General features: G+C 41.9%; 1 protein-coding gene across 1 annotated transcript in view; it reads right to left on the reverse strand.

Annotated features, from left to right (window-relative positions):
- The window catches only part of LOC104954185 (collagen alpha-1(XI) chain), a gene marked incomplete at its 3' end in the record, with an annotated part of 31,609 nt that extends 20,895 nt beyond the window's left edge, over nt 1–10,714 (reverse strand). Inside the window, exons 1-4 of the mRNA XM_010781261.1 lie at nt 10,461–10,714; nt 5,916–6,080; nt 5,228–5,441; nt 2,211–2,373 (exon numbers count right to left, since the gene is read on the reverse strand). Coding sequence (XP_010779563.1) covers nt 2,211–2,373; nt 5,228–5,441; nt 5,916–6,080; nt 10,461–10,575 — 657 coding nt within the window. The remainder of the gene's footprint in view (nt 1–2,210; nt 2,374–5,227; nt 5,442–5,915; nt 6,081–10,460) is intronic.
- Between the last annotated feature and the right edge of the window lie 321 nt (nt 10,715–11,035).

The following is an 11,035-nucleotide window of genomic DNA, read 5'->3' on the forward strand; positions in this document are numbered from 1 at the left end:
ATGAAAGACTCCCATTCATCTAAACCAGATCCCTTTGCGACGGTGGTCTACTCAAACGTGGGGCAGGTATGGCATGAATAGACGTTTATGAAGAATGTGGGTCAGCTTGTGAAAGCGAAAGTTAGGGTTTGAATAAGGGGGCAAATGTTTTATTAACACTGAAGTGAATTTATTACAAAATCTACCACTTGAAGAATATATCAAAAAGTCACTGCTATGAGCTTAATCCATGCATTTTGTGCATTCCTACAATTTTGCTATACATTGCATTGTAATCTAATCATGTTTCGTGATAGACTGAAACAAAAAAATAGATGTGAGAAAGAGAATCAGAAAGCCAAGGTATTTCCTTCCTTGGTATATCCCAGCATGCATCATGCCCTGTGGATCTCTGAGGAGAGCAGGGACAGAGAACAGACAGGAGACCTGTTCGAGGAACCACACAGAGAAGACCCTGTTAACTGACTTATGGCTCCTATTTTCAGCCCTTCCACCGGCCTACCTCTGACTGGACACACAGTTTCATACAAATGTTGGTTTCACTGCCCTTTCATAAATCTAATCCAAACTGACAGGAGATATGAAAGCAAATCTGCTCATAAAACTTGCACCTAAATAGTCTCTAGCTCTAACTTGATGAATATTATGACACAGTCTCCAATAAGATATAAACTGATTAGAAAATGTCTTCCTAATAGAGGTCCATTTTAAGTGATATCAGTCGAAAAAACACACTTTTTGACTTTATATGCATCATTATACGAATCATAAAACATTTAAAATGTTTATATACAGTATGATGAAAATATATTTTCAAACAAATACCATACAACACTTTCCTATAAAGTAAATTGATATTTCTTTCATTATCGCATCTGACGTAGGATATTACCAAATGTATCTCTGAACTCCTGCATGATCCAAATAACCTCACTAGCTGAAAACATGCAAGACAAAAAAATGTAAAGTATGGTATAATGAGCAACACAGAGATTATACAAAAAAAAGATTGTGGACACAAACAATGGCTTTAAATATACCAGACCCTTTGTTCCCAGGAGGATGACAAAGAATGCCAAAAAAAAGGCTTTAAAACAAGAGCAGCAGCGTCAATCATTCAAATGTGGCTTCTCAATGCAGTCTTTACAGCTGACAATAAAGAAACCAGCACCTTCTCAAGCAAACACAATCCTCATACAGCCGTAGTGACGTTTACTTCCCACCAAAGGAGACTATGAGTGTCGTGACCATTCAGCCATTGTCTGTCATTATTTACATCTGCCTGACCCCACGCCAGGCTCCACCTCTGGATAAACTGTGCCTCAACTTTATGTTCAAATCACTGTCTATGGACAAGGGAGAGTGTAGCATACCATTAATGGCTAAAAGTCAATAACTGCCTCCTGCCTATTTTTCAAATCTATTACTTTTCAAAATTATTTTTTTAACAAAGCAGGTAGAGATAGAATAGTAGAAAAACCTTTTGACATTAATTTCCGGGCTCAGAAAAATATTTACTTCAGTGTTCAACACACACTATATGGGAGAGCTAATGTATAGTTGGTGCCAGTTCTCTACAAGTCCAACAAGACCCCCCACCATGATTGCTTGTGGCACAGTGACACCCTTAAGCTTGCAACTGACTCAAACTTACAACTGACTCATTGTAAAAGCAGCACTCATTCTTCTCTAGAGACAAGAAACATGTTCTAATTGACAGAATCATAACATGTTTTTTAAATGTGTATCTTTGAAATAACATTTGACATAACTGCAGTTGCACTTGATAGTAAAAGGACAACTTTTTCCATAGCAGAGATACAAAAATGACACCACTTTACTCCATGTCAATTCAAACGATAATATTAAACCATTCCAAGAAAACATTTGAACAAGGCCACATATTTTTGGTAAACCTATTACACGTGAAACTCCCATGGCACTAAGTGTCTCTAATTACAAGGTAAGGAGAAGCTTTAACAACAGATCTGTGAAATCTGAGAAGTTGACTGATTGCCAACGTGTGCTTTGCAGAAAAACACAAACAAACAAGCAATAACAATGCACAAAGGTGGCAGATTGCATCCGATTAGACATGGCTGAGGTCGAAATATCACCACTTCCATGTGTTAAAGTTTCCGCAACCGACAACTAAGTCCTCTTAGAAATGGTGGCAACAAGCAGCTTAACAATCACACCAAAAACCTTACCTGGAAAACGTCCTCATCCATGATCCTGGTGCCAAACACGGTGATGCCGTTGGTGCTGATGGTGCCATAGTCACTCCTGAGAAGAGGCTTGGTGATCTTCTTCTTACAGTCTACAATGATGGTGACCGTCTGCTTCTCCACACTGATGGCCACACGATGCCACCTGGTCAAGGACACAAAAGGATCCAAGGTCAATAATTGTAGATTCATTATTTGCGAAAGAGTTAGGTTACTAGGAGCACATAGGGCATTGTAAAACATTTTAGGCATGGTAATTACTTAAATCAGAGGTTGCAACATAAACGACACGGTAAAATGAGGACAATTTATTTCTGTGTGGGACAGGTGTTAAGGTAGAAACATGAAAATCCTCACGGACATTACTGTGGTGGTTGATTACATTCTTAGGTAATGTTATCATGACTTTGAATAGGATTATAATCTGCCTTTGATATATCACAACACAGAAGTCCAGGAGAGATGAACTCTGGTGTATCATGTGATTCATCACAGAGGTAAATGCTCTAAGGAACATGAAGTTATGTATGTAGGATATATTCTGATAAACACCGCCCATAGATGCAAAGGGTTAACAGGGGGCACACGTGAGTCTGACACCTCCGTTGCCTCTGGACCATTTGCCACTGCACTTAAGGGCTATTGCATACCAGGCAGCAGCGGACCACATTCTTGCCCCCACACTCTGGCCCTGTTTAACACAGGATTACACTCATTAAACTCCAAACTTAATCCTCCTTCTGGATTACTCGGCATGACAGACGTGGTGAACATTGTGGAAAGTGTGTCTCAGGATCCAGGAAGGCCTGCCTTGCCAGAGCAGGAGACACACAGTCAAAACATTGTTCTGAGGTGGATGATGAGACCTGGCACCACTGTAGCTCAAGATACGCAATATAAGAAGCGTTTATAGCTTGACTGTAACTCTGACATCATATAGATATATCTGTATGGGAAATCTTGCTATCAGAAGAGGAAAAATGTCCAATTCTTTTGAACACAGCTTGATTATACAAACATATTCCAGGGTAGGCAATAGAGCTTGGAGGAAAATAAACATGCAATGCTCTCTGGCCTCAGCAGTACAGCAGGAAGGATTACTTGTCACCTTATATGGCAGCAAAGCAAAGGTTGACAGATTTAAGACATTTGAAGTGCATTATGTTAAAAAGAAGAATAGTAGCATTTCATTTTGAAAAGCATATTTAAATGCAATCTTTTGAAACCCATGTGTGAACAGCTTGAATTAGAAACCTCTGAGGGTATACATTGTACTGTAACAGCTCATTAGAAATCCTCCTTTTCACCTACCCTTCCCTTTAAAGAAAGGATAATGCTCTTTTTAACCTCATCAATTCCATTATTGTGCCTCTCTTTTCAGGCTTTGCAGATCTGTACACAGCCTGAGCTGCAGTCAATGAAGATTTAGAGAAGGCATGGAGCTGGATCAAGAAGTGTTCAAATCCTCTACAGAGAACACTGCTCCTTAGGCCCCGTCCACACAGAAACAAAACGGGTGTTATCTGCTATAGTTCTTTATCGTATGGACGGTTCGTCCATACGAGGCCGTAACGGAACCGCGGAAACGGAGCCCTCAAACGATAACGCATCCCAAAGTGGGAAGGTCTGGTAACGTAACGCTTGCGGCACTGTGTGTACGCCCTAAACAATCAGAGCCCCGCCTCTCCCCACCTCTCCTGCTCACCCCCGCGACATTGCTGATGCGTTTCGCCAACAACAATAACAACAACAACAACAACACAGGGTATCGTTCGTGCTCCAGATGCTACTGACCATGCTACAGATGTTAGTGCAACATCTGCAGCTCCTCTTCCACAACCATCAGCAACAAGTAGACATGGAGAACTACATGAACTACATGTTGCTAAATCCACCGTAGAGAATAACCAGAAGGGCAACCAGGCAACCATGGCAAACATGCTCGGGGGGTCTTCTTCAAGCTTTTTTGATATCGACATCGGTTCGTTTTCATTTTCGTCTCCGTGTGGACGGGGGACTGGGTCACCAAAACTACACATGGGACATAACAGCTCTACAAGATGAACACAATATTGGCTGACTTTCTCTTTGTTGCAATCTGCACATTTCTTCTGATAACTGCGTACATATCATATCAAGTCTCATTGAAAGTTAATTTGGGTCACACAACTATTGTGAGGGTTATGACTACCTTCAAAAGCTGAACTATCCTCACATACCCTGTTCGGCAAGTGAAACAATGTGTAGAATAACACTGGAAGACATTATAAAATAAATGTCAAGTGATGCACTATTTCCCAGCAGCCAATCTGTTTTTGTATGCAATGCAATGTAATGTAAAATGTAATGTAATGTATCCCCTCTTGCCCATGCACACAGGCTCATGTCAGTTAAGCCGAAGCTCTGAGCGAGAGTTCTGGGATTTCTGAACCTGGGAGCAGATAATCAGGTTTATGCTAAAAGGTTTGGAGCGCTGTTTCTGGTTGGGTAAGGTAATCCAAAGGGGTAAAAAAAAAGGAAGTTTGAGACTGCCCCTTTCCCTCCTTCCTTTCCCCCCCCTCTCTAAAATAACAGAGGCAGTGAGTTCATGGATGAGGTCAGGTTGCCCATAGCAGTCCCTGCTGTGCCCAAATAATCCAGTGTCTCCCTGTCTCTGACCTGTCTCTTTGCCCATGGACCCATGATGGGATGGATTATCCGGTCATGAGCACCTGTGGCGCAAAAATGGGAAGATGTTTTTTTCTTACTTCTTTCAAGAAGAACAAATTAGGGAAAGTGTGTTCTTAGCTGATAAATAAAATTAAGTTTTAAGATGATCAAAATGACTCCACCGACAATAACAATGTGAAATCCATTTTTATCTCAGACAACAACTGTACCCCCCTCCCTGCAAGCTGCAACACCCATTCCTTCTGAATCAGCTTAAACGATGAGTCGGAGGGTGTGTGGGTTAGTTTGAGTGTTATATTACATGAGTGGATGTTTGAGCTTTGACTTACTTTCCATCAGCGAGGTTGAGAGTACGGAACAGAGGGTAGTCCTCCGGCGCTGGCTTGCCGGTCTGATCCTCATACAGGAAGACAGGAGAACGTCCCACCTCCACACCCAGCTGCTGGACTCCCTGCTCATCGTAAATGGACAGCAAGAAGGACTGGAGGCCGGATTTGGGGCGCACTGTGGTCAGGATGGAGAAGTCCTCAGGAAAAACACCTCCTGCACGGCCAGAAGGGGAGGGGCGGCAAACAAGGTGAATGGGTTAGAGGTATTTAGAGGACACTTCAGTATAACTAGTTAAAAAGTATAAATCTATTATAACAATAATATTGTGGTCACATAACATTGAATTCAATGCAACAAGACAACTACTTTTTGTTTGTTTGTAATAACTTGTTTTATTACACTGTACGGTAACACTTATCTTTAAGATTATAATGATGTGACCTACAGCTTTCACACATCTTCAATTCATTCTTTATAGATGTCTCGTATGACACTTTATTAAAACACAACTCATTATTTTGCGCCGTCGTACAGCTCTGTTGGTAGAGCAAGATTTGCTCAGCCTTGAGTCTTACTTAACAAGACACGATCAAAAGAAGAATCCACTGTCAAAAGACACCTTTGAAACACACTTACTAGTAAACACAGAGTGGATGAGAGATGTTAATGATGAAAAGTTGATCTTACCAGGGAACAACTGCGTGGTGGGGGCACTGATCTGGACCTGCTTGGCAACTCTGTAAGCTGAGTCCGGCTTTGATGCTCTTCGGTTTGTGCAAAGTCCTGATGTTTTCGTCACTCCTTCGGGGTAATTTTGAAATTCTAATACATTTAGCACGTCCACTGGCTCTGCTGATGGGGGGACACATACAAAAAGAGTTAGGTCATAGCAATGGTTGATGGGTAACAATATTGAAAATAACATGCATACTGTATCAAAGTATGTTATTGTAAGTTGGTTATATGGTATATTGTTATACTGTTAAAGGGCAGTGATAGTGTCAATGCATTATTCACGTAAAAAGGGAAGACTAACCCATCTAAGCTGTGGAACATTTGACAGTTACCTTCACTATGTCCCTCCTATACCGGTCCATCGATCATTAAAATTGCACTATAGCGCAGTATCATAGACACGGTATACCCAATTAATGATAAGAACAATATACCCCCCATTGAGCATTACATGTTTAAAGAGTTTTTTTGGGGGGGAGGATCCTTATCTTCCTGTGGTTCTACGGGCTCATTTAACGGGACATTTCTCAGTCAATGCCAACCAATGAGCACAAGGAGCAATGTGCCAACATATATCTAGTTTACAGTAAAACACCTGGATAGGTTTACCTTGATAAGGCTCTCTGGGTTTTCCATTCTTTTCAATCTGATTCACTTTGTATAAAAGAGCCTGTCTGGTGATGGTGCCCATAGAGACCCCTGGGAAAGGATTATAATCATGCATTTTCATCGAAACACCCTCACAGTATCAACCGTTAGCTTGGTTAATCTAATAAAGGGAGAAACCAAAGTGCTGCAGTATATGCACTTTTTTTTTTACTACTGTAATGTAGGCTATTTGTAGCTGGAAGAATATTATCGATGCAAGGTTGAGACAAGGTTGATACTTGACAATGTTTTCGGTTAGTGGGAGACCACATTTTGATGCTAAGAACATACTGTGTGCACTATGAATGAAGCCCCACATAAAAACTTCAAAGCCATATCTTAAAATAAAATAGGCACTCCATTCAGTCCAGAGAGCAGCTTTATCCCACCAAAGCCAGGTAATACAATGGAATACTGTTACATGGAATTGCACTAATCTGTTTTTGTGGGGCAAATTAGCATGCAGAGGTGTCTGAAAGCATCAGAAACTATTTTCCTACAGCTCTAAAACCACTGTTTTGGTTGGCATGTAGAGGTCAAATCCTTCAGAAAGTTTTTTGAACTTCTTGATACAAGGGGGATCTTAAAAAAAACGTGTGATGTTGCTCTCAACACTCGCTGGTCAACATTCCATCTGTGGCATAGAAAAGCTCATTAAGAGCCTGTTCCAGTCTCTTTGGAGAAGCATGTGCTTTGGGGACAAGTCTCTTTTTCAACATGAATATATTCCTGCTAAATAGAAGCTTTTAATATCACTTAATGATCCTGAAGGAATTGTCAAATAAAAGGGCTTGTCCTACATCTGGTCTCCTTATCTTCAAGTACCTTATACACCTTCAATGGACCAGATGTATATCATGAATTAAGCAAACCAATCACACATATACTCGCAAAAGCAATCTTAACCTGTTGGTAAAAGATGTATGACCTTCTAAGGGAAATCTGTGACATGGTTCAGCTCCTCACTGCAGCAACACAAAAGCTTATAAAAGAACATTTATGTAAAAACATTGTAGAAAAGTTCAAGTTGAGAGCAAAATCAGCTCCATATGAGGGCCATCACTAAGAAAACTTTTTTGAAGCTTGTAAGGATGAACCAGCTACTTACTTTGGAGAGTGAACTGAGGACCTCATTGTGAGTTCCTGCAGAGTTGCTTTCAGTTCAAACTCCAGGAATCATATGTTCCAGATGTGGCAATTTGGCCAGGCTACGACCCTCACACAGAGGTGCTGAGGAAACGTCAATACTGACCAATCCATTAAGGTTGCCAAATGAGTGTGCACAGGTTTTAAAAAAGTGCATCTGATGAGATGGTGTGAGTTTGCCCTCAGGGCTGAGCAAACAGGCCATATGGAAACAGGCCAGCAGAACCCAGGTGGCACGAAGGGATGGACCTACCTACGTCTGGAAAAGAGTGATCATTCTATCCAACCCTAAGTTCAGTCAAGCCAGCCTCTATTGTTCAGTTGTTAGAGCATCTGAACATCATTATGCAAATGGCATGCTGAGAGGGAAGGTGCGGTGTCAAACATTACCATAAGACATACATCTACTAATCTGCATCATGTTCACGGGTGTACATTGATGTAAACAGTGTGTTCCAAGAGATAACAACACCTGCTCTAGGACAGAGGCCAACAAAACTCTCTGTCTCAGCTCATGCTTTATCACCTAGTATGTTAGACTTGAGCAAACTGATACCATAAATACCCCTCCTGTTGTGTCATTTTCAGCTCTCACATTTTAACAGAAAGGTACAATTGGCAGATAAACAGAGGACCTTTTCACCTGCAGCTCCCTTAGACTCTAATAATATCTTCAGCCAGAATGTCTCTCTATATATCCCCCCCTCCTCGCTCTCCCACTCTCCCTCTCTCCTTCCTTTAACTTCCACTATGCTGCCGGCTAAAACAAGACAGCTTTATGCTGGTGTCATACCAAAGAAACTTTACAGAGACCAACCCAGTTTTTCAAAGCATTTCCCCCCCTTGCTTTTCCTCTCATTTACTCCTTTTACTGTATGCCTCTATATAACTAACAGGGCATGTTAGTGTTTCTTTTTTTCACCAATCAGGCCATGTTGCAGAAATAGATCTAAATGTAATCCTACACATTTCAGAGTTTGAGTGATGATTTGCAGTTTTTGTACAACTTCCAGCTGTGGTCTATTAGTGGAGGAAAAAGGGCTTGTTCATTTGATTCATGATTTACAAATGAATATGGATATGTGACAGCTACACAGGACAAAGGTCCAGCAAGAAGCTGATTAGCTGATGTTCCCGGGTTAGCACGTTAGGGAGAAGGCTCTGAAAATGCTAGCTTTGTCTCCTGGAATGTACATGCCTGCGCCCCAGGGGCTGCGAAAACGTGTCTGTACATTGCTAGATGGAGTGGGCACCCTACAGAAATGGTTTTGGTTGACTGAGACCCTTGAACACAGAATGCAGCAGAATGTTTAGGATAAAATATGCAGTAGTTGATGTGTTGTAGAGGTGACATCAGTATCTTCTGAGTTAAAGCCTAGCAGGAAGCAAATGACTTTAAAAAGAATGTTGTCAAATTAATCAAATCAACAATACTTGATTTGTGCTGTACAAATTCTAATAACAATAACACTGCATTAAATCAAATTGTGGCCATTACTTGCTTTAACTAAATATTTGGTTGAAAGGTTGAGATATCTGACTACTTATGTGCTTATCAAACCTACCCAAGTGGAAATAAAAAGGTAAATGAAGTCTCTAATTCTGTATCTAAATCTGTTTTCAACAATAAATCCTTGCAGAATTGTCTATAAATGAGGTGTGAGGCCTATGTAATCCTGAACCCTGTGACTTGCAGCTATTATAGCTGTAGGCTAGGCCCATACGCAGGCCTGCTCTTTGAAGGCTCTGAAATCATAGGGAAGTGCAACAAGGACCATCATCAAATAACTGCTCAGTACTTAGAGGGGAAGCATTCCCACCGCTCACACAACACAGCCTTGTCCAGCAGCCGACAAAACATCTAAGTGCAAAGTTGAGGGCAAGAGCTGGGCACTGGGGGGGTTGCACAAGCCAGCTTTTGGGCTTCAGTGTGGACCAGGGCAGTGTGGAGATAGGGTGAACCTGCCTGACCACTTAGCCCACTGCAGACACCCAGGGGCTTTGTGATATATTTTATTAATCCCTTACAGGGAAATGTCTTTGAGGGATCTATGGTTTCAGCTCAAGTCCACATCTGTAAGTAGCATGTTATCAAAGTTCAGGTTCTGTCCAGTGTCGTCTGGCTATGAAATCCACCCAAATAACCATGTCCACATCCACCTAGCGGACCATAGTGCAAACAAAGAGCTTTCTTTCAGCCTAAGTGAATCTTAAAAAGTAGAGTACACTGCTCTGCTCTCCATAAACACATACCAGAGGCTTAGGATGAAATTAATTGGACGAGGTGTTTCATCTTCTGAGAGGATGCTTTCCATTCATGCGTAAAAGTAGCCCGCTGTCAAATCTGTGATAATGATTATTGTGTTCAAGCCACAACATATTTGCACCTTATGCAAGTATCCCCTGATAACATGTACTGTATACGTTTGCTACCGTTTTACTGTACGTTACCGAAGTCTTTTGTTTGGTGTATTCCACATAACGCTCAATCATACAGGTGGCAATAAGGGGTATTCTCGCTTTAATGTTTCTACTCTGGTTGTGGAACGGTGAAAATACACGAATGTAAATGACCACGAAGCTACCGTGACACCGATGTGTCCAGGTACATCTCCATCACAGTTACCGAGTTATCCCAGCCGGTCACCCTCCGTCCGCTTTCGGCCAGATAAAGTTCGAGGCGTTTAATCCTAATAATCTTACCTGCTCTGACATGGGTAGCTTGTAGAACCAGGGTTAACGTGATGAAAGCGGTTACAGTGGAATCCATAAGCCACCTTTTCGTTTTCCACCTTGTGGACCACCTTTGCATCTCCATGGTCGCGCCGACAATTAAATAAAACTTTTGAGCGACTTCAGGTGATTTTTAGTGACGTCCCTTCCACAATTCCAAATGACGATGAAAACTGTCCTACAAAAAAGCCATATGTGAGAAGTTTCAGCCTCTTCTCTCAGCCACACCGAGGCCCCCGATCCTCCTTTCCAGTGCCCAGCCTTCAGAGTGAAGGAAGTCGGGCTTTAACCATAACGCGCAGAGTGCAATCGGTACACTTGGTGCGTCCACGGGCAGGAGGGCTGGGCAAGCTCCACAAACCGGAGCCACGGTTAGAGGGAAGTGACAAGGGAGCCAGCCCCCGATTAGCAAATCACGGGGCTGGAAATTCTCCTTCGGGTCCTCCCATTAGCTTTGTGTGTGCCCCCAAGTCTCTCCCGAGAGCACTGAGTAAAGAGATGAAAAATAAAACCGTGACAAAGTTGGGAACGACCTGAGAGTGATG

The sequence above is a fragment of the Notothenia coriiceps genome, unplaced genomic scaffold (genome assembly GCF_000735185.1).
Source record: "Notothenia coriiceps isolate Sejong01 unplaced genomic scaffold, NC01 NC01_scaffold00022930, whole genome shotgun sequence".
Taxonomy (NCBI): domain Eukaryota; kingdom Metazoa; phylum Chordata; class Actinopteri; order Perciformes; family Nototheniidae; genus Notothenia; species Notothenia coriiceps.